The 24,814-nt window shown below is 43.5% G+C and overlaps 1 protein-coding gene across 2 annotated transcripts in view; it reads left to right on the top strand.

The window, feature by feature from the left end:
* cux2b (cut-like homeobox 2b) overlaps positions 1–24,814 on the top strand; it is an 84,972-nt gene that overhangs the window by 23,394 nt on the left and 36,764 nt on the right. For both annotated transcript variants that reach the window (XM_046034686.1, XM_046034685.1), the window contains 2 exons: positions 10,607–10,717; positions 12,890–12,937. In XM_046034686.1, the coding sequence (XP_045890642.1) occupies positions 10,607–10,717; positions 12,890–12,937 (159 nt within the window). The remainder of the gene's footprint in view (positions 1–10,606; positions 10,718–12,889; positions 12,938–24,814) is intronic.

Below are 24,814 nucleotides of genomic sequence, written 5' to 3'. Positions count from 1 at the left end.
ATGTTTAGTCTGGGGAACTCTTGGTTAGGAGAGGATAGGGTTTGTAGCTGGCTAGCGTACACAGGTACTGGTGTAGTGGCAGTGTTGAGGGGTTCCTCTGGGGGCTATGGGTGGGCAGCCTTGTGTGAAGCTAGGAGAATTGAGGTTGAGTAGCTGAGCCCTCTGTCTTTATCTCTAATTACATGGTGAGGCTTGGGGAGATTGGGCAGAACTGTAAAGCCCCCTGCAGATAGCTCGGTGGCCCCCTGGCTGTAACACAGCAGGGTCTGAGGGTGTGAAGCAGAACCAGGTCTGGTGGGGCTCTAATCCCACCACAGACGTTCTCCCCGGGGAGTCCCCGGTGTTCTTTCCTCTCCACAGCAGCTCCGCAGTCTGCCACATTCCAACCTGCCGCTGGGGGAGAAGCACCGGCAGCCCACTCTGTCGTGCTCTACTTGCTCCTGTCGGTTTTTGTCGTCCCCAAAGTTTCCCAACCCGTCCTCTGAGACATCCTGACACCGAGTTGCAGATGGGAGGCATTGGACCGAAGCAGCTGGTGTCACAATGTGGATTGGAATTCACAGTTGGGATAAAATATGAAACAAATATGTCATTATACATATGTTTTCCACAGTTTGTTCATCCAGCTGTTTCCTTTGCTCAGTCCCCACTGCTCCCCCTTGCCTTGCCATATAAACCTGGGTAGGATTGACTGATAATAATCCATGATTTGTCCCATTGTGCTCCAATTGTCTCTGAGTGGTTCCAGTTACTTTTAAGCATTATCTTCTGTAGCTGTCGCTTCACTGGATCACTCCTAAGAGCTCTGTATTCTGGATTTTAATGTTTTCACTGCGTTGTTTTGATGATATGAGGCAACACTATCAAAGGAGAGCACACTACACTACAAATGAAAATAGCAGAATTATTCCCAGTCCGTTAAGTGTCCTTTGATTCCTTTGCAAGTTTAATCTGCAGAAATCAATGAAAGGATGCATGTTGGGCTTGGAAGTCAACAGCAGCCGTGTTTGATGGGTAAACGGACAACCAAATGGATGATGTGGGGGAGCATTCATCTTTCTTTAGGCAAATTGGGCTGCTAGGTCCTGACTAATTGATTGATTGCATGACTTGCTGATACAATCAAAGTCTGGCCTGATTTATGGCGATAAATCGATTGATTAATAAGGCTCTCTGTGCTGCCGTTGGTCCGTGATGGTGGTGAGAAGTGAGGGGAAGACGCCTCCAAGTCACACATCCGTCTTGGAGCCGTCAGCCTTGTTGGTTTAGGGTGGTAATAAGAAAGGCCTGGATCTCCCAGCTGACATTTACAAAGAGCTGGCTGGCTTTGACCTGCTCCCTAGATTAACCTCCACTTGTTCTCATAAGCACCACTGATATTAAAAGACGGGGACCAGCAGCAGCCGGGGGAAAAATGAAGTGTGACTTTTTTCGGTTCACTGTTTGCATACATCATTAGGGGGAACAACAAAAATCAATTGCACATTCCAGAATAAATAAAAACAAATATCTTGAGCAGAGCAATGCAAGGGCCTCTTGTTGACTCTTTCCGGATTACATATAGCCGGGTGTTTAAACGCTGATTTACAGCAAGATGGAGTCCATTCCCTACACTCGCCTGCCTGTCTGCCTGCCTGTTCAGAATATGAAATGGAAGTTAAACACTGTGAATCTCCAGTGTGGGGAGGAGGGCTCTGGACGTGTGGGCAGTGTAGCATCAAATAGATTGTGTTTCCTCCCGTGTAAACGCGTAATGTGTGCCGAGTGCTCTGACACAGATGAATGTAAGGAATTTGCTGTAAAGACTTTACGGCCCTTTTGAGAGACATGGCTGGGAACTGGTAGTGTGGAACCTGCCCTCCTCTCCCCACCCCTCCGAACACACGTACACACACACACACACACACACGCGTGCAGGTACACACACGCTTGCACAAGTGCTTACACATGCACACATGTCAAGGCACACAGCCCTCCAAGGAGAGCAGCTACATCAAACTGTTAAGGCTGCGGACATCAGGGATACTTTTTATTTGCTTTGGGTCAGAAATGGCGGCCCTGATGATGTGATGAGACTCATCTCACAGACCTGCTCCACACTATAGGCCATGTTATGGCAGAAAATAATCCAGGGGATTTTTTTGACCCGGCTCATCATTTAATATATGAGAGCTACCTTCTGCTGCAGAACAGGGCAAATTATAAAGTGATTCATGTATAAACTGCCCTTTCAAGTGGCTGTTCCCATTCTGCGGCAACAGAACTCGTCTGCCAGATCTTCGAGCCTTTGTGACGGCGCTCAAAGCTCTCAGCTGCTTGTTGTCAGCACTGGTTTTATTCCCACTCTCACCGCTCTATTTAGATTCATTTATTTTTGGTTCAAATGCTGTAAAATGAAAGTGTGATGGAGAGAAGGAGGGTAAAGGAGTGTTCCCTCTCTCTCAGACAGGTGGCCCTGGTTTATGTCGCCGGGCCCCAGGGGCCCCGCTAACTGAGTCTGAGCGAGAGGAGGGACCTGTCTCTCAGCGCTACGCAGGTGGTGTGAAACGCAGCCCTCTCTCCACACCTGAAATATTCAGATTCTTCCAGCGGCGTCGCTTTGATCTCGCAGCAATCGACATGGGAAAACGGAGAGAGTAGGGGGGAGAAAACAACAAAAACAAGAGGAAGAGCAGCACACCTGAGAGCGAACAGATTGACATTTCTTAAGAGAGAATAAACAATCGCAGGTTAGCTGTGTTGCATCGCTCCAGCTCGTTGTTTCAGGTGAAAGTGGGCCATTGTGGTGATGGCTGCATCTTTGGAGCCTTCCTCCTCTCCCACTAACTGACCTCAATGGTGAAGCTTCACAGAAACAAGTCCCCCCCCGCAGTGCACTCCTCTTTCCCACTTTGAAAGAAACAGGCAAACAAGCCTTGTCCCCAATTTTATTGTTCAAGTTCAATACCCTCTCGGCTCTCCTAATTTTTTATGAGCCCCCCTCAAAAAACTTCAGTTCGGAAGCTTTTTTCGTTTGAGGCACTGCTTTTCGTGTTCTTGGCCATTGTGAAACGTCCCTGTCGCTCCTCCATATTCACGTCTCTGTTTGAGCCGATCATTTGGCCGACTGAGGTTATCATGTCTTCTCTCAGGTTTCAACCCACTAGTCTGCTAATGAATCATAGGACTGTGTAATTAGTCACCCTGCATGTACCACACAATGACAATAGACACCCTGATTGTAACCACAGAGTTTGAAAGGAGCAGAACAATGGTCGGCCTTAATGATGATAAATAAGGTGTTGTAATTGGCCTTCGTTTGGAGCATTCAGTCATAGATTGTAATTTGAAGTTTCTAATTGGCGGACATTTAAAGTTATTCATTGGATTGAGAGTGGATACAGGATAGTTTGAAAGGGCTGTAATAAGATGTTTTCATGATACCTCTTGATACTATTTTGAATAAGACTTGACAATAAACGGAATTAGAGCCTCCCTGATCATACTAAGATGTGTTACCAGTCTATCAGTGAGAAATAAGAAAACGTGTGTGTGCATGTGTGTGCATGTGTGTCCAAGTGTGCGTGTTGGAATTAAAGAGAGAGAAGTGTTGACAAGTAGGCTGTGCTCTGGTGCATCAGGCGCCAAAAAACTCTCTAAATGAAGCAGGGTATGACGAATAATGGCTGACAACACCAGTCACACCTTTTGCTGATGGTTGTAACGCTCACACGCTTCTCCTTCCTTTTGTAAGATTTAGCCTGCCGTTTGAAGACAGCCTGACTGACTGGGGATTAATTATTTTGGATGATTTATCAGACTTACCAGTCCAGAGTTTAGAGAGGTGTCAAAATTAAATGTGATTTTCCTCGTTGGTAAGTCCTCGCGATCTATACGCTACCTACATATTTCTGCGCTGTGCAGTCTGTATTGCTGCTGCAGAGTGGACAGCTGCAGAATGTGAAAGGTCATCTGTAGGGCAGAGATTCCCAACCTGGCTAAGAGAAATCCGACAGGTCATGAGACAAAAAATAAATTGCATTAAATATTACATTTCATTTTTGCATTTTGTGTATTGAATTAACTTCAGTTGAAGCGATCATGAGCCTTTGGCAGACCACAGACCGTGGGTCACACTTGCTTCATTTTTAAGGAATTGTTTGACATTTGGGAAAATACATGTATTTGCTTCCTTGCCTTAAATGAGACTCTAACATCTACATCTGACATCTAACTTAATAAGCGTATTTCCCAAAGTCTACCTTATGGGGTCAAGAGTCAGGATTGGGAAACACTGCCTTAGGGTTTAACCCAAGTGGTGCAATCTAAAGAGTAGTACAATGGCTACCCTAGCATTTAAACAGTCACAACCTTGTTTAGGTGACATTTTTGTCGTCTGTTTTTTTAGCGAATGACAACATACCTTGCAGCTGACCTTTTGTGAAACGTCACCGGGTAAACTGGACCCATCTGACACTCGCAGCACTTTAAAACAAACTCCCCGAATTATATGCAAATAGTATTTGAGCCAAGTGTGATGTGCTCTAAAATCAGTGTGGCGGTGGTGTGAATTGGAGCAGCTCTAGCCAAGCTGATGGCGAGTAAAAGTGAAGGAGCAGCAGTCGGCGGTAAACAGATGGAGGGAGATGCCAGGCGATAGCAGCCCCCCCAGTGCTTCCCTGTCAGAGGCTGCGTGCTCAGCTCACGTTCCTAGTGCCGTGTCATGGAGGTCAGAGGCTCCTCCCGCCCGGCTCCCTCTGCCTGGACAGTCCAAAAACACACACACAAACACACACACACACACACCCACACACGCACACACTGCCTGTTCTGCCGTTAACTGATATTCAGCCCAAGGAGGCCAGATAAGAGTTCATGTTGGATCTTTCATATGGACAGGCGCCAATGTGAGCTCTTCCCCGCACCGCTCCACCCCCACCACCAAAGCGCCCCCCTCCCACCTCAGTGGCTGGGGGGATTGCCAGTAATAATGTTGAGGCCAGACTAGACAGCAGTGATTGGGGCCATTGATTGTGGTGATTTGATTTATTGATCAGTCCCCTCTCTCAAATGTGGCGTCTGAGATGCGGGGCTAATCTGAGGCAGCTACGGACGATCTTGGGCTTCACAGTGAATGGGAGGCGACAAGGAATGTACGAAAGGAAACTACACTTATCTTAATCACACAGTGGTCCCTGCTCTGCCTTGCTGCAGCCCCCGTGTGCAGATGTCAGCGCACATGTGTCTCTGGACACGCATGTGTGCCTACCCGCTCTTTTGTGCGAGACCTTGCGTGCAAGTTTGTGTCTGTGTGAGTGTGTGTTTGCGTCGGTGTGCGTATGCAGTGGGGGTTGTGAGGCAGTACAGTCACCAGGCAGAACAGAGTGGATCTATAAATTGATGGAATTCAAAGCCTCCAGCATCGATTACCATTATAACAAACAGCAGCACACAGAATGTCTGATTATTTTTAGACAAAGATTCTGTGCTCTCAGCAGCAATTCTGCTGATGCTGTCACACTTTCAGACATCTGCCTATGATTGCAATTAGATGGGATACAAAAAGAAAAATAATACCCCATCTGCATTTTCCCCTCTCTCTCCAACCTATTTTTTTCCTCTTTAATTTGTGCTGTCCAAGCCCAGTGCACACAATAGTGATTTTGACTCAGTCTACCTCATTGCAGTACCTTGGTAGTTTTTTTCCCAGTTGTCAACATTTTCCACCATGGGTTGTCTTTGTGAAAGGCCAGAAAATAGCTTACCACTACAGATGTAATCAAGACGAGCTAGGTTTAATGAATCAATGTCAAATCTACTCCGACACAATACATTAGCGAGCCTCGCATTCTGCCTAAAACATTCGTACTTGCACAGATTGTTACAGTACATCTCTGCTCTGATTTTTGTCAAGAGCATTGTCTTTTTACCCTCTGTTTACGCTATTGCTTGCAATAGACGTAACTTTCCTCCCATCATTTTAATGAAATATAACATACTTGACAGCCAGCTTATGTCATTGTCCTCAGTGCTTTGTCTTTTTACAGATTTGTTGCCACCACTGGCCTCCATTTTTCTTCCCTGGTTTATCCCTCACCCAATAGAGTCTGAAGGGACCACTCCCTGCAGTCTTTGTTGCAACACACTTGCGTAAACCTGAGACCTCTTAATGCAGTACATGCGTCTGCCTGTCAGATCATGCGAGGGCTCCACTACAGATGCTGATAGGGTCAATCTATGGTCAATGTCAGAAGGGCAGAGCCTATTGTAAGCCAAAGGACATGTGAGTGATGGTTTTACAGCTTTTTTCCCCCTGGTGTTCAGCAGTTAACTGAGCTTCAAGTGCATTTACTGACTGCCAATAGGCGGTCTATCCTGTTAAAGCCAATAAGCTTCTTGTTTCTTGGTCTTTGTTTTTGAGTCAGAAGTCACCAGATTGCTTTCCCCTCACAGACTGACTTGAGCACACCAGGACTGGTTCCATGTTCAAAATCCCTCTTTCTAGTCCCTCCAGCCACAATGACAGCTCCGCCCTCCCCAGGGGAAACTCATCAATTATGGCTGGATGTTTGACTGGCAGAGGCTTAATGACAGGAGCTCTGTATTGACCCGCCTGCCACATACTGAAAACTTGGTCCCAATCGTCTTTTTTAAAACCTGTCAAATGAATACCGAGAAACCTGTCTTTGCACAGCGATTTGAACTCGTCGTTTCCCCATTTTAAGTGTTCAAGACATCAGAAACATCTACATGTTGATGCAAATGATTTCATGAAGGATGCATCTCAACATAATGGAGGGAGATAAGTGAATTTTATCAGGGATCTCAAAGGTGCCCTGGTAGTAGGTTGAAATGCATCACAACTGATTAAGAAGCTGAGGAAAAATCTTCTTCAGTATCGTTTGTCTCCTGAGATGGCATGGCGAAACACTACATTGTGGAGTTCCTCCCATCATCAATCTGGGCAAGACAACCAAAGTAGCAAACAGTCTGTTCTGCTTCACTTCTTTCCAGAAAGACAGACAGTAGGTTTCATTTGATGGGCTGTTGCCCAGGCTCCCCTCCCTCGTAATGGTCTAGAAACTGTGGGGTTGCTTTCAAAATAACCATGCCATTATGATAGCACTGTTTGGCTTGCATACAGCATGAGTATTCACCATTCTCATCAGCCGAGCTGCAATATAAAGTGAACCCAGCTCTACGCCGAGGCCATTGAAGCACTGGCGGACTTAGAATCACCACACTGTTATATCTTAAGTACTTATAAAATCCACTCAAAGTCACTTCTACAGGAATTTTCTCTTGGCAAGATTAGCTGGTCTGGGGCCATTTGAATCTAGTGGAGGTTGGCCAGCTTCTGAAAGCCCACTCTATAATCTCCAGGAAGGCTCATCCCAGATGGACTGTAAGGACTAAAAGGAATTTATAAAGTCCTGTCGCCTTATCCTGTACAGCCATGGCCTTTTTCAGTGACAGTATGATTTACCAGGAATGACAAATTTCCCCACTAAATGAAATTATCCTTTAACATTTGGATACTTTCTAAGCATAGAACTTGTGATTTTTAAACGAGAGGAGCAGTCATGGTAACCTGATGTATTGTCTGTCTTTGTTCCAAATAGGAAATATGACAAGACACATGCAGTCTCTTACCACAATGTTTCCCTAACCTTTACCAGCTAGTTTGGTAATGCACGGACATATAATGTCATCCTGCCGATGGGGGTGCCAGATCAGAAAACGCTCAGATGCTCTTTCTGCATGGCAATGACAAATAACTTATTGTGTCACTTAGAAGACTTGTTGGCAAGGTGTCATTTCTCTGAACTTTATTAATCCATTGTTGCCAGTAGAAATGCATTACTTGGCCGACACAGTGACAAGCTTGTCACGATGAAATGTCCACAAGGCTTGCAAGCTTCAGTGTCACAACAAACATTTATACAGTGGGGCGAACAAGTATTTGATACACTGCTGATTTTGCAGCTTTTCCTACTTACAAAGCATGTAGAGGTCTGTAATTTTTATCATATAGGACACTTCAACTGTGAGAGACGGAATCTAAAACAAAAATCCAGAAAATCACATTTTATTGCATGACATAAGTATTTGATACATCAGAGAAGCAGAACTTAATATTTGGTACAGAAACCTTTGTTTGCAATTACAGAGATCATACATTTCCTGTTGTTCTTGACCAGGTTTGCACACACTGTAGCAGGGATTTTGGCCCACTCCTCCATACAGACCTTCTCCAGATCCTTCAGGTTTCGGGGCTGTCGCTGGACAATACGGACTTTCAGCTCCCTCCAAAGATTTTCTATTGGGTTCAGGTCTGGAGACTGGCTAGGCCACTCCAGGCCCTTCTTCCTCCAAACACGACGAGTGGAGTTTAGACCATAAAGCTCTATTTTTGTGTCATCAGACCACATGACCTTCTCCCTTTCCTCCTCTGGAACATCCAGATGGTCATTTGCAAACTTCAGAGGGCCTGGAAATGCGCTGGCTTGAGCAGGGGGACCTTGCGTGCGCCGCAGGATTTTAATCCATGACAGCGTAGTGTGTTACTAATGGTTTTCTTTGAGACTGTGGTCCCAGCCCTCTTCAGGTCATTGACCAGGTCCTGCGGTGTGGTTCTGGGCTGATCCCTCACCTTCCTCATGATCATTGATGCCCCACGAGGTGAGATCTTGCATGGAGCTCCAGAACGAACGAGATTGACCGTCATCTTGAACTTCTTCCATTTTCTAATAATTGCACCAACAGTTGTTGCCTTCTCACCAAGCTGCTAGCCTATTGTCCTGTAGCCCATCCCAGCCTTGTGCAGGTCTACAGTTTTATCCCTGATGTCCTTACACAGTTCTCTGGTCTTGGCCAATGTGGAGAGGTTGGAGTCTGTTTGACTGAGTGTGTGGACAGGTGTCTTTTATACAGGTAACGAGTTCAAACAGGTGCAGTTAATACAGGTAATGAGTGGAGAACAGGAGGGCTTCTTAAAGAAGAACTAACAGGTCTGTGAGAGCCCGAATTCTTACTGGTTGGTAGGTGATCAAATACTTATGTCATGCAATAAAATGCAAAGTAATTATTTAAAAATCATACAATGTGATTTTCTGGATTTTTGTTTTAGATTCCGTCTCTCACAGTTGAAGTGTACCTACGATAAAAATTACAGACCTCTACATGCTTTGTAAGTAGGAAAACCTGCAAAATCGGCAGTGTATAAAATACTTGTTCTCCCCACTGTATATATAAGCCAGGTGCCTTGCTCAAGGACACTTGGCAAGTGTAGCATCTCAGCTCAGACTGAACACTTGTCCTTCTATAGCCACTTTCTGTCTTGTCAATCCAGGGACTTGAACCAGCAGCCCTTCAATTAACGGCCTATTTCTCTGACCGACAGGCTCCCGCCATCCCACGAGGCCAGCGCTGGTGAAGTTTCACCCTTCCATTTTCTATCTTTTTTTTTTCTTTGTGTGATGATTTATTAAATTGCCTTTAAGTAAGACTGCAGATTAATTAAAACACAGTCAATTTAATTTCCCGGCGTCATATATAAAATCACAGTGGTAATTGAATCCCCTACTCCACTTTTATATTGTAACCCAGCAGTTACAAGAGAAGATCCTCATCAATTACTGTGAATCACAGTCAAAATGAAGAGGAGGTGAATGGACAGTTGTCTGTTCCAGCACTGCTCAGTACCGGAGAGTGGAGTTTAAATCTGTTTTTTTTTTCTTTCTGTTTGCTGAAAGAGCCGGGAATTGGATGACTGATCGATAATATTGGATTTGCGGATGGCATGTGGTGCAGCTGAGTCCAGCATGAATGCAAGGTTCTGATGAAGGGCCTGCTACACAGACAGCTTTGAATAGTGGATCAGACGTGTTGTCGGGGTGGAGCTCTCATTTCATATAACACAGACATGTAAAGAACCAATGTGCACAGACGTTAATGGAATAGCGATGAGGACTGTTGTTGAAGCGAAAGGGTAATTTGGTTAAAGCTATGGAGACTGCTGTCACGTATTGAAAATCTGTGCGGGATCAATATAAAGATCGGTGCAGGCGATGGGAGAGAGATTGAAAAGAGGCTGAAAATAGATCTGACCTGTGGTAATTACGACAGCAAGCGAGGCGTTTGTATGTTTGAATCAGGTCTTGGCCGGGCTTAAAAAACAGCCTTTCATTTCAGGAAGAGGCTCTATTTGTTTGTCAGGTTATTGGCTCTCTACACGTGACTCTCCACCCCCCAACACACACACATACACTTTCTTTCTCTCTCTCTCTCTCTCTCTCTCTCTCTATCCCCTCCCTCTCACCCCACTCCCTCACTGGCGCTCTATAGCCGTTGCAAGCATATTGATTATTTCAAATACTGATTATCTAAAAGGCCTTCTGCTACTGTAGGCATTGGATTTATTTTGGCTTAATTATTTATGGGCCAGGGCTAGCTGTAAGTATTACTGCTGTGAGATCATGAAGGATTACATTGTTAATATTCAGCAGTGTATTTTTATTTATGTACACTCTAAGCTTTACTGGATGAGCGTTGGCAGGCTCCCTAAAGTGCCGTCTCACTCCACTCTCTTCCTCTCACCGTTACTCTCTCTTTTGTGTGTTTGTAGAGGGAGCTAAACTCTGTGGCGTCGGAGCTGGCTGGTCGACAAGAGGAGAGCGAACATTCCCACAAGCACCTGGTAGAGCTGAGCAGGGAGTTCAAGAGAAATGTCCCCGAGGTGAGTCTAGCACCCTCACCCCCTCCCTATTCTCTCAGCTCTATGTGTCATTTTCCTCATCTTCTTCTGTCTGCGTCACAGCAGCTGCTCGAGCCCCCGCATATACCTTTTGTACAGGGAATAATTTATTTCTTTTGTAAAAATCTGCGTTAGTATATATTAACAGTGCACAACACTTGTGAGAAGTCAGGGTAAGCCCACCCCCCCTCCAGTAGCTCAGTTAATATTTAAATGCTGAGGCCTTGCAGTAATGTTAGCCTCTGGCTGAGTGTGAAGAGAGGCCAGGGGGCTCATTTACAAAAGGTAAGCACAACTTTGCTGCTTACTTTCAACTCAAGATGAAAAATCACATTATGAAAAACTTATCTTGGCGTCAGAACTGGCAGCTAATACTGACTTTCTCCAAATTTCTGTGATGTAAGATGAACAGGTGTCTCGCCAAACCCGTAAGTAACAGGACTCTGACTAAACACCCTGCAGTGCACCAGCCCGACGTGACTATTACAAACAGACTTTTTGTGCTGCTTTTTCAAAAATATTTTTATTGAAGACAAACAGAAGAAAATTAGTACAAAGAAAAGTGAAATGGAAATAGGATGGATTAGTCTTTTTTAAGTCTGTATTAAAACAATGCTCACAAGCCCATATACACATTGAAAGAGTCCTTGATTTCTGTAATTGTATTGGCCGAAAAGAAAGAGAAATCCCATTCTTAAGTGATTCCAGTTAAAGAGATGAGGCACGAAATCCACAGTCCTCGTTCTTTGCCAAAATGTATTCTAAAGTTCAGCCCAAGTTAATATGAGGCTTCAGCAGTCTGAGTTAGCCAAATGAGTGTTTTTGGTACAAAATTCCCGCTATGTGTTTCTTTCCCTATGATGCAGCTTAGAAAAGAAATGCAATTTGTGAAAACACAAAGAGGGATACCCGCTTCATTTGTCAGCTGAACTTCAGAATGCACATTAGCACAGAATGGATTTTTCTCCCATTCACGTACATCGGCATCTCTTCAGAAAGGCACCTCTTTGTGCCCAGAATGAACAGGGGGGGGGGGACAATTATAACAACCTGTAACTCTTCCAATGTATACATGGGCATGTGAATACTGTTTTAAGACAGACTTGAAAAACTGGTTTCTCCACAACCTCTTTACACACCCCTCTACCTGGCCAGGAATGCATAACATTCAAACACTCCAAAAACATACATAAATGGCAGATTGATCTAATGCAGCAGACGTGCAAGTTGTGCTAGTTAGAGCTTTATCCATTTGTACTCTCCCTCCCTGAGCAGGACAACACAGACGTTCATGCTGAACTTAACTGAGAAGGTCTTTTACTAGCAACATCATTGCTTCTGTCACCCCAGTTAACATTTTTATGTACCTGACAACTGCAATTGATCAATTAATATGCTAACTTTTTATTGCTACTGTTGCAGCAACATTACATGTACACAACCAATATTTAGTATCACATTGGGGATTTTATTTTTAATTTTTTTTGCTGTGCATCACTGTTATTTTTCATTTTCTTCTGCTTTACCTTACTTGTAAGGCAAAATGGCAATTAAGGTGGACTGAGCTGAATTGATGAAAAACAAAATCTATGCATTATACATATATGATTTTGTCCTTTTTTATCATCTTCTTTGAAATGATTATCCATTGACATCTAAGCTGAAATCAAAGAGAATATTTTTATATTTTATAAATGAGCCCTCAGGCTATTTGCTGTGGCTATGCTGCCTGCCTATCTCAGCCTGAGTAGCCTATGTAGTGTAGTGCTGTAATCTTGTCAGTATAATACAGGCGTTTAAGACAGGATCAGGCTGTCACCACTGGCAGTACAATCCCCTTACCTGAGGCTGTGTGAGCTCACACAAGTCTGGATCTCTGAGCTCTAACGCAAGCTACTGGAAAGCCCCACTTTTCAAACATGCCCACTCAAACCCTTTAGGTTTAACCACTAATACCCACACCCCACAACAACATACCTCACTCACACACACACATGCAGTGTAAGAGGAGCTACGGAGAGAATCCATTAACATTAAATATTTTCAGCCGTCTATCCTGTTGGATGGAGCTGTTTGTGCTCCATTCCTAAACAGGTGAGCATCAGAAAAACAGAAAATGCTGAGGCTGAGTTTACTTTTTTTGTCTGTACATAGGAAGTCCGGGAGATGGTGGCACCTGTTCTCAAGAGTTTCCAAGCCCAGGTGAGTCTGGAGTCGTGTCTTTGCATTTTACAGATTCTGCAGAACAAAACATAAAAAACCTTTAAATAGCTAAGTAGTTGTAGCATTTTTATTGATGATGTCCCAAGCTTTTTCTGCTCCAATTTACTGAAACAAGAGACGTTCCTGCTGGATATTATATGTGCATTGACCAGTGCAGATCACTGTGCCTCTGGAATGAACGATTTGATAGATGGGGCGAGGAATACGTGGTATACTTTTCGTCTTACTGCTCATCTGGCACTTATTGACTGATGCCTTTTCTGTCAAAGTGAAGTAGCATCTATCTGCCATTAGATGATCAGATATCTGGCTTCTCATATTTTCTTGGCCGAGACAAGCCCTCATTTCCTGTTGTGATGGTGCATTCACCATGCCCCCCTCTGACGTCGCCATATTGAAAAAGTCATCTGATACCTACCAAGACTCTGCTCGAGCCATTAAACCAAGGTCATAAATCACATTTGTGAACTGCGTTATGGTCCGCAAAGCAGAGGCTTATGGAAATGATACCACAAATATGTTTTCAGTCTCGCTCTCCCCTCTAAACTCCCGCTCAGCGCTAACCTGAAAGCCCTATCATTGGTAAACATGAGAACACTCAGCATGGATTGTTCAGTTCTCTTGGAAGTGATTATTGGCAGATTCTTTTTAATGCTTTATAATTGACTATGCCCAAGCAACCGTGTTCCCTGGCAAGAGCTATCACATTCTTCAGTACTACACTCCGCAATACTCTGTGGTTGATTTGTGTGCTAATTCAATTACTCTACTGTAAAGTCGCACAAATATCAGAAGCACCCTTCCATATCTTTATTGTGCAAACAGGAACCCACAGGATTAATTTAAGCACCATTGATGTCTGACAACTGGGAGTCTAGAGATGTTTCATAGTAGATAAAATAGATGGCTGATAATGAGCGATGATTTTTTCTTGTTAGCTGCAGGCCTCTCTGGGTACCTCTTGGTCTCTCTTGTGTAACTTCCACAGGCTTATGTTCTGCACATTGATAAGTAAGCCAGCTTTTTAAGCCCCTGCAATGTTTTTGATCTCGAGGTGCAGCGAGCAACTCGGCACACCATAATAATATAATCCTCTGGTGTTTTCTGATACACTTTGACCTTATTGGTAATGTCAAACAGCTTGCGGAGGCTTGTGAACTTTACCCAGCGGTAGTCTTCACGACCTCAGTGTAAGCTGTGGGACCTCGACCTGCTGCTGCAGGGGGAGAATGTGAGGAGAAGGTGGATGTCGGATGTGCTTGTTTGGCTGTGTGGTTTGGGATAGACTAAAGCGCCCCTGCAGCTGCACCGTGCAGGTGGTGAACGATAGACAAGCCGTGTGTGTGAGAGGATGCATATATGTGAGAAAGAACTGGGTCCTTCCTTCCAGCCCCCTCCCACCATCCCCTCCTCCCAGTTTGGAGGCCCAGAGGAGTGCCTCATGGTATTTGGACCCTCATCATGCCACTTCTAAAGGAGAAGTCGGCTGCTTTGAAGTGTTTGCGACATGACAGGTTCTCTTTCTTTTCTTTTTCATTTCAATGTTCCCCACCCACTTTCTCTCTCCTCTCCCGTCCAATCTCGCCTTCTAATTATCGCTAACCAGGCGACTGATTAGAAACACGTTGCCGACCTAGTTTTTTACGAGGAGCTGGAGGAGGAGAAAGGGTTAATCCCAGAGCTGGTGGCTGTCATTGGTCGCTTCCCTCCTTCTTCTCCTCTTTTTCGTTCTGCTCTCCTCTTTCTTTCCCTGGAAGTTTGCTAATGAGGTCCCGTCAGAGCTGAGGAGAGGTGTTAATTTGGCCTTGTGAAGTAGGAAGGAGATTAAGGACAGTGAGGAGCTGAGTTTACGGCTTAAAATACACCGCTGTCCTTATTAATCCACAGGGCCCTGGGAGACCGGCGTTTTTGGTTTTATAATGAACACTGCCTTATAATGAAGGTAATTTTAATAAAAATTTACGCAGAAGAAGTGGAGATGGTACATGTCTCCATGGTCTCAGGCACACCTTTGGGGCTGAGGGATATGACAGTTATTTCTCAAATAACTGATCGCTGGAGAGACGGGCCCGTTGGACCACACTGTTCACACAACTTTCACACAAGCTCTCGCTGCCATCTGAACGTACAGAAAGCAGTCTTCACCCAGTCTCACCAAGACTGTGTGGGCTTCTCAATGCAATTTACACCTCCCTCTCACTTTAGAGTGTAAACTCCCCTCAGGATAAACCTTTGTGAGGTGGGAAAGAAAGAACAGTGACGGATTTCTTGTATGTTTGTGGCCTTTTTTTTTCCTTCGGGAGAGGCAGATTCCTCCTCACATGTACCAATCTGAATATGAGGCCCAAATTAACCAGTCATTCTATTTTTCTCCTCTCCTCTTGATGTCATTTGGTGCTCTCAGAAAAAGAAAACAGCAGTATGGGTCCCTAATTACTGAAACTTGCTTTACAATGATAATCCGTGGAGTAATTTAGCGTGCACAATGAGAGTTGTGGTGCTTGCGCAGATGGAGATTCTGATAAATAGTTTGTAACGTGTAATTAGCAGCTCTGCCGGTTACATACCATTAACCCCTCAAGCTCAGGAATCATTATTGGCCCTCATTATCAAGCAGCAAGGTACGATCGAGCTGACTAGACATCAAAAACATCAAACAGCTATTAAAGCGCTGCAAACTGGGGGCCGGTGGACACCTGTTTATGAGTCTAACTGTGCCATTTCTTCCCCTGAGGTTGGGAAGTGATGATGTGGGGGAAGACAATGTTTTTATGTATGTTGTTGTTGTTGCTTGTTTTCTATGAGAGCACGGGAGGTATTTTGACTACACAGCAGCTTTTCAACTCCATGAAACTGAGTAAAGAGGTCTCAAAATGGCTGCTGCCTCTCACCTTTATGACACGCATGTTCAGGAAAGGGAGAAAGCACATTTTGTGAGCTTGTACTATGATTTGGACATCTCCTTGTTGTACAGAGCTGATCGTGTAACCATTATGTTGAAGGAGAAACAATGTACAACAAAAAACTATCAAATGTCATAATAGTTGTGTGGCTTGTCATATGCATTCACCTCTAATTTGTCAGAGACATCTGCAGCCTTGTTTTCAACCTAAATCTTGCAGATGATTTGGCCAGAGTTGTGGAGTAGGAGAGCAGGGTGTTTCAGTGTTTTCAGAGGCCTTGCCCACAGTGCCTTGCCCTGAGCTCGCCATGCAGCGAGGTAGATAAACACCGTCTTTGATCATCCATCGAGAGACGACCAGTTCTTCCTCCTTTTGATTAATTCCTGAAGGAAATGATAATTTCTCTTGAATGTATGAATATGTTATGAATAGTGGAATGAATCAAAGAGTAAAAGATGATAATTAATTACAGCGCCATGATAAAAGGCTGTGGGTGTTATGACGCAAGCTTCCTCTGTGTCATTATGAGAGGCTCCGTAATTACCTTTCTGCACGAGCCAGCGCTCCTGGCGGTGCTGGCGGTGAGAGTGCCGCTCACTGAGTGAGTCTAACGGTCATAAAGCTTTTCCCTGCCTAATTGTCTGAGGGGCTCTATGGCACTTTCATAGATGAGGGACTGCGCCGTTAGGAAAAATGCTCGGCGACGCTACAGCTTTTCCAGCTCAATGAAGACAGATCTTCATCATGGGCTAAACCTTGTGGTTATTAGGTACAGATTGCTTGAATGGATGGCTAACTTGGGAAGGTGGGCTCGGAACAAGTGAGCAGCAGAGTCACACAGTGTGAAGCAAAAGCTGCTTCTAGACTACATACAGTTTTAAAATCAAGTTAGTGTTCATTTCTATGTATAGTGTACATTATAGGCCCATACTTCTGTGCCAATAAACCAGATCCCTGCCTTATAGTACCTCTGAATATTTCCTTTGTGTTATTATTCCCTGCTTTATATAAGGGCCATTTATGACACCCTCCTACTCCTCTAACTCACTCCCACTCTGCCTCCCCCCCCCCCACCGGCTATGACCAGACTGCTTCATACTGGGCTGACGAGGTATCTCTAATGCCTGTCTCCTGCTCGGCTGTCTCAGGCTCATTGAGCAGCAGGCCAGGCCCAGGATCTCCAGGCCATTACCTATTCACTGCACGTCCAGGCCTCCAGCCTATTGTGGGGAACATAATGGGCTCCAGGGCCATGTAAACCTCTGGCTCTCTGCTCCTGGTTTATCACTTGTGTCCTCTTCATACTAAGGAGAGGGGGAGAGGGAAGGTAGGTGGGAGGCAGGAAGGTAGGGAGATGAGAGAGAGACAGCAGCAGGGAATGGAGGGGTGTGTGTGTGTGTGAGTGTGTAAGTGGACATTAGATAATACCTTCCTTGAGTCTTTTACATCCTCTACATCTCCAGAGGGTGAATGTCCTCACCTGTTCTGAGCGCAGAAAAGCTCATTTGACCCAAACTTAATGCACTTCTGTTCATTTACTCTTTCAGTTTTTATTACTTTAAAGTTTACTTTTACTGGTTATGATTTGTCAAAGACGAACACTCTTACATGTGGATATTGGATAAAATATTGTACGGTCTTACCTGTGGTACTTCTTCTCATCTAATGCCGAAGTCCATACATTGACAAATAAACAAATTGCCCAGTCAAAGGCTTTTTCAGTGTTATTTTGAAGGCTTTTGAGAGGCAGGCTCATTTAATTTCACAGATCCATTTTACATCAGGAAACCGTTCAGCAGACCATTTACAATTAGCGCCTTTTTTATATTCAGTTAGGTACTTGTTGTAATAACTGTTTATTGACCCATTTTGTTCTAAACACTTAAAATGAGCCTATGTAACTTTTGCTGAACTTTGGCCACTGTGGCGACAAGTGACAGAATAATGATAAATGCTAAAACATAGTGGCGCGATTGCCTTTAATTCAATGCAAAGAGCCGATTGCACGCAAACAGATGCAAATTTACTCTAGGCAGTGCAAATCGAGACAAAGATGCATCCGCAGGTATTGAAAATGTTTCAACTTGAGCAAAACAATTTGAGCTTATCCCCAAGCTGTGTGACTCCACTTAAGGCAAGATACTACAGGTGAATAGGGTAAACATTTTAACTTACAGATATCACCATGAAACCTCCCCAGTTGATTGCATACATTATTTTTTTTTTGTATTACACATTTTATAAATGTTATGTTTAAATATGCAAATAAGGCATTATAAATAAGTATGCGTGTATTAAAATTTCCAGAACAGAAATATGTACAATGGTTAAAGCCAGGTTCAAAATTCTTGTTTTATTTTGTTGACACATTTGAGTCAATGGTTTTCACTGAGGGAGGTTTGGATTTATTTTTTTATCACTCCATAAATCCGAAAATATTGTCAATAGCCATATAAAAATCAATTTTCGCCATGTTTTTAGGAATGAAATGTTATATAAATCAGGCTATGAATGATATATGAACAAACCCCTCTGTAAAAACCTTCAGAAAATAAATAGGAATAAAACTGGAAGCTTAGCGTATTTAAGTGTTACTGAAGAGATTTCTGGAGTATGAGAAAAAACTCATTTTGCTAAAAATTCCATCCATTTTTATTGGAAACCACTATTTACAGACACAATATCTAATCAAATCCCTAGCAACAACAATATAGAACATCCAAAACACATCAACACTGATAACTGAATTAAACAGCATGTCTGGCCTTCAGCTGAACAGAACCACAGTAACCCAGTTACACAAACACTTACACACAAACATGCACACACACATTCACAGCAGATGTAAATAGACAATGTGTAGTAAAATATACACCTAACTGTTTATTTTGGATGTTTTCTTTCCACTAGTCTGAAAGAAGATATGTTATGTAAGCCAAAATAGCCCAAAATCTCAAAATTGACCAGTGCATGAAATAAATGATGTTTTTACCTGCTGTGTCCAGCCTTAATGAATGCACAAAGACAAGAGGGGGAAAAAGGGCAACAGGACAAAATAAGAGTCAGTATGTCGCAGTGGCGGCTCCTGCCTAATCTCTCAGGTGGGGCAATTGTTGCGATGATGGCTAAGGTGACCAGTTCAGTGGTCTAAGTCTGCTATAAGACAAAGATTGTTCCTTTGGCTACATACTGTACAGTATTTGTGAACAGCTACATACTGAAGTTCATTGTCAATGTCTAAAATGAATGAACAGTCCTCAGTTAAGATCAACAGATCTTCAGACCTTTGGATGTAAAGGCAACTACTTTAGCATTAATGAAAAAAAGGATGACACTCACACTCATCTGATTTATCTGTGACAAACCTTTTATTTAGGAACAACAAATCCAGAATAAAACCAGTATTTACACATAAACAACAAGGCTGGTAAGGGGGTATATTCTATTGTTTTTGGTTTATTTTCTGTGTTGCTTTCCTACTTCTCCTTCTTCTTTTTACCCTCCTCTGACAAGATGCCAGTGGTGACCACATCATGCTACCTCCTCTTTCTTCTTCGGTTTCTGGCAATAAAAGAAAAAAACAACACATCAAATAATTGTTACTGGTTAAGTGCAGCTAACTTTAAATTGACTCCACCAACACATATAAAACATGGCTTAATAACAAACACATTTAACATAAGCATAAAATTCGGCTTAATAATAACTATCAAGATTATTAGCTTAGCCTATGGCATTTTACGGAGCATAAATTAGCCTAGGGGCTAGCGGACTTTTCCTCTCCTCATAGCTTAACAAATTACATGTATTATTTTAAAACAGCAGCTGATCGTAGTGAGAGCAACAAGCTGGAGGACTGCTGAGTCGTTTTCAGGTGGCAGAAGCATAGCTGTGCGGCTGGGCGCGTGACATAAACACGTTAGTGCGAGCCCTCCCGGAACCCATATATTTTGCATTGCAGCGGCCGCAGCTCGAAAAAAACTGCCTTTACATGAAAGTCTATGAGAGAGATCTGGGTGATTTACTACCAGACTGAAATCATACCAAAAGAGGCGGGACTCAAAAACATTTTTGTCTCCGACGTTTCGCAAATATTATAAAAGTGAACATATTTTTCAACCCAAACACAAATGTACAACTCAAGAATTCATACAAAATGCCATCAGTCAGTTTCTCAGAGGCTCAGACGGTAACTTTTGAAATGAAATATCATCAATTCAGTAAATGACTACATAAAAAAACCCAGTAGTTGGGTGGCAGTGTTTCACCAGTGGTGTGCCATATTTCAGCTCCAGATTGGGCCTTTTGAAGAAGTTTAATATATCTGACTGCCCTTGTTTGTTTCCTGTGTGGTGACTGATTGTAGCGATTCTGCTGGGTGTTTTTATGCTGAGACGCCTCAACCTTTCCATCAGCCTTCCCAGTGTCAGTCTTATCCCTCCTCTGCTGTGCTGTGATCTGATGTGTGTGTGTGTTGGCGTGTTTGTTTTCCTGTCCTGACTGATGCCCTGTCGGAGTGTCCCAGTTGGGCGTATTCATCATTATGGATGCGTGTTTAGAGCCAGGGATGCACACCAGGTAAAGAAGGGGGGGGGGGGATGTTATAAATAGGCACTTGGCTCTCTAGCCATGTGGAATTGATGAGTTTCAGCACATTCTGCTCTGCAGTGCCAGGTTTAATTTCTACCGTCCTGACAGCACAAACCTCAGAGCCCGGAGACGTCACGCCTGACTGCCGCTGCTGTGCAAATGTTAGCCATGTTTGAGGATGGACGCACGCATAACGCCGGCTGCACCGCTGCTATTGGGCGTCTGACTGGGTCTACATCCGCTCCTCTAAACCCCTGTCACCTTAAGAGACAGGGAATCACATTCCCCTCCTGACCCCTCACCAAACAGACACTCACCAGCAGCAGACAGTAACTAATCTCTGAGACAGTTTCTAAGACCTAGCTCTCAGTCTAACATGGTCAACTACTTGTTATGAGACAGGTGAGAGCCTCCCTCCCCTCCTCTGCTCCCTCCAGGCACCCTAAGCCAGAGAGCAGCAACACTAGCAGCAGCAGTAGCACTGTCTCTGAGATCCTCCAACTCCTGGCTCACTCTCAGCTGCTGGCAAGAGCACAGTCAAATTAGCCAATAAAAATGTGTGAAATCGGTGGCTCAGCGCCGGCGAGGACATGCCAGGAGAAATAAACATCAGCGCTCTTACTACCAGGAAAAGCTCATGTGAGGAGGAAAAAGCGTAACGGGAGAGCTGCTCCGCCAATTCTACGGCGCGATTCTCTGATTTCAGGCGCAGAATTGGAGCTACACAGACACAGTCAGAGAGCAAAGTTGTTTCTCTGCTCCATTGAACACTGAGACCCAGCCTCAGATCAAGCCAGTGGCAGCACAAGTCAAAAGAACATGAGCTTCTGTCAGAGGATACGCAGCCCACATGTGCTGAAGTGATTTAATTCCCTCTGTTCATCTGTGGTGTTTCCCCCCTGCTGAAGCCTGGGAATACCAGTCTTCATTTCACATGATGCTCGGCTGTGAAGTTTAATTTCAGCAAAATCTAAACACGCTAATTAAATATCATAACTTTCTGAAGACGGCTCTTGTAAAGGCACCTGAAATTTTAATTTAGACTTCAAAAGAACGAAGACTTTAAAGCAAATCTATTGTTTTTCATTTAGACTTGCAATTTTCTTTTCTCTGCAGTACTGCAGTACGTAGTTATGATTGATCTGGTAATTAAAATATGCAGAGAGGGAAAAATATTAACTGCTCCTTTTTTCACTTTTTTTTTTGTTTTAGAAAACAGCCGCCACTTTTTTCCTTCTCTTTCCAGCACAGATAATTAAATTTTGCACATTGATGTTCTTTACACAGCATTCATCGGTCTCATTATTTTTCCATTTTCATCTTTCTGGTGAGAGATCGATAGATTGATAAAATGATGGAGCCTATCTTAAATAATGCAAGCAGAGAAAAGTTACACTCACTTTGCTGCTGGCTAAGTGTTTGAACTTTTATTCTTCTTTCAAATTGTATTTAATATCCCATGAAGGTAGATCTCGCAGTATTACATGCTAGTGTGAATCATTTATTCCCATTTTTGCTGTCCCTTTGCAAAAAAATAGATGCAGCTCCTCTCCACTTTTAGTGGGCCTATGGTATATGGGATGATGCTTGTCAAGGCTAATATCCTAAATGATAAAGAAACTGGCAATTCAAAGAAAGACAGCGTAAAGTAGGCCAATTAGTACCTAGGGAACATTTTGCTAGAAGAGATAGCAGCTCCAAATGTCACATGCACGAACATTAGGACTGATTGTTTATAATATGACCTGACAGTTTGGGTCTCTGTAATATGGGATTAACTACAATACTAATTAACATGTGGCTCCATTAAAGCAAGCAGCTGCAAGTGAAGTAACTCTCTTACGAGGGAGGGGAGCAACTTTGCTGATGTACACCCCACATTAAAGTGTTGCTGCTTCCCCACAAATCAAAAGTGTTTTTATATTTTCAAGAGATCTGTTGTTTTACTCTTATTCTACACTGGAAATACGACGCCCTATATCACACCCGCTGTAAAATATCCAAGCCCACAGATCAGAGTGTTCTTTGCCTTTGTCACAAACAGATATATGTTTTAAAGTCCCACTGCAGGGCTCTCTGTTTCATCCGAGACATAAAGTGGCCACGGTGGCCTGAGGAGAGTGTTAAACACATCCTCAATTAAAGCAAAGTAAGTTTGCATCTCCTCGTGATTTTTCCTGCAGTCCCTGTAATTGGGTCTCGGTGGATTTAGTGGGAGAGTTCCAGCTCTTCTTCTAGAGTGAAGGGCCCCCGCCTGGAGTGGGGCCGAGGGGACGGCCAAAGGGAAAAAGCTGCTGTTCGCCAGACCCTGGATGCTAGCAGCTGGCAGGAAGGAGCAAGAGTCAGCTGCAGCCAAACAGGCGGACAGGTGGAATCAGGGAGCTCAACCAGGCTTCAGTCCTTACAGAGAAGCACTGTTACTCTGTTAGCATACACGGAGCAGTAGGTTGCCAGTGGTGGAAAGTAACTAAGTCCCTTCTGGTCAAGGAATGCACTGAAGTACAGTTTTGAGGGACTTGAACTTTACTTGAGTATTTCTATTTTATGGCACTTTACTTCTACTTACACTATATAAAAAATATAATATGTTTATAAAAATGCAACAGATTGGCAAAGATTAAAATAGTGGTTGTCAACCAACCATTTACAAAATAGGCAGTGTTTAGTTGTCACAGATGTCTACGAGGTGCAAAATGATCCATTCATGCACAACGGAAGCAAAGATTCCAAAAGTCCCAACACTTTATATGAACTTGTGAAGCAGAACTTAGTTTTCTGCCCCATTAATCATCTCTTCATCATCTTATCTTTATCTTGTGACCCCTAGGTTGAAACCCAGTAGACTGACTGTAAATAAAACTGTTAAAACTAGCTCCACCGTATAGGTGCTACTCAAGTGCTACTCAGACATTCATGCATCAGTAGTGACAATAGTGTAATGTATAATGTAATATATAATAATATATCACTTGCAGTGGCATTTCTTCTGCATAACAAGTATTTTTACTTTAATCATACTTTAATTAGTGCATTTTACTGCTAATACTTTTAATGGAGTATTTTGAAATGCATGCATTTGAAATTATACTTTTACTAAAGTAAAGGATCTGAGTACTTCTCTCACCACTGTGGGTTATCGTAACAGGATCATCATTCCTTTTATGTCACTGAAAATGAATCTAAAAGGTAATCAGTGGACTTTCTGAAGTCTGATAATATAAATTCATGTAAATCCATTACAAAGCAGCAGATGTAGATAACAGTAGCAGACAAGTTAGAAAAGGATTTGGGACTTTGGGACAACTAAGATGTAAATTGTGCAGAAGTGCTCCTGAATATGTTAATATTGTATCAGTGTATGGTTTATGTTAAATTCACATCACAGTTAATAGTTAACTCTTTTGAGATAAGTGGTGTAAGAGGTGATAAATGTAGATAAATGGAATGTAGGCAATCTAAAATATCTGAAAAAGCAATATTTGCTTCATGGTTTTCTTCCAAACAGCAAACCTCAGAGGCCTCCTTTGGTCGTGTGTGTGTGTGTGTGTGCGTGTGTGTGTTTGTCGGCGAGACATGTGAAGGACAGCCGAAGGTGCGGTGAGATCCAGTGATGGGCTTGTTTTATTACATCTCATATTGAGACCAATCTCTGTCCATTCACCTGAAGGACAGCCAGCTATTCCCTAACTAAATTAGTTAGCCGCTGTGGTGTGAGAGGGCCTCCACAGGCACGCAGAACCACACATACACACACGCACACACACATCACAGAGGCCGGTACGGTACAGGCAGTCACGCAATCGTGTGTATTTTTTTCTCCCCCTCCTCACTCATGCCAGGACACACACTTGCATGCATAATCACACGTCCTATCCCTCACTTTCCCTCTCTCTCTCACACACACACACACACACTCTCCTATTGAAGGCAGTGGATGTGGGGTAATTGCAGTCATTGTGGCAGGTTGCGTGTTTATGCCCCTGTCAACGAGGCTGCAGACCTCCTCCCTGTGGGACCATGTGACACAGATCTCAGCACTTTAACATACCTGGCTATACTTCACCATGTGCATGTGTGCATGTGTGCTTGTGTGTGAGTGTGCGTGTGCACCTTCACAGTGCATCTGCCCATAATGTAGTAATGCATTGAGTGTTAGCGCGGAACGCAGTGTGGCGGGGAGGGTGAACGTTCTCTTCATGCTCTCTCTTCCCTAATGAAATGTCTTTTGTACAGTCTGTTATTTTTTTTTTTGTTCACTCACGGCGGATGTTCTAATGAGGCAGAGCCTGAAATAGCAGTGGGGCTAGCACTGCAGAACTATGACATCCCATGTGAGAACTTGCCCAAATCACAGTGGCTGCAG

The sequence above is a fragment of the Micropterus dolomieu genome, linkage group LG21 (assembly GCF_021292245.1).
Source record: "Micropterus dolomieu isolate WLL.071019.BEF.003 ecotype Adirondacks linkage group LG21, ASM2129224v1, whole genome shotgun sequence".
NCBI lineage: Eukaryota > Metazoa > Chordata > Actinopteri > Centrarchiformes > Centrarchidae > Micropterus > Micropterus dolomieu.
The sequence above is the reverse complement of the archived record's forward strand: the minus strand, read 5'-3'. Positions and strand labels throughout refer to the sequence as shown.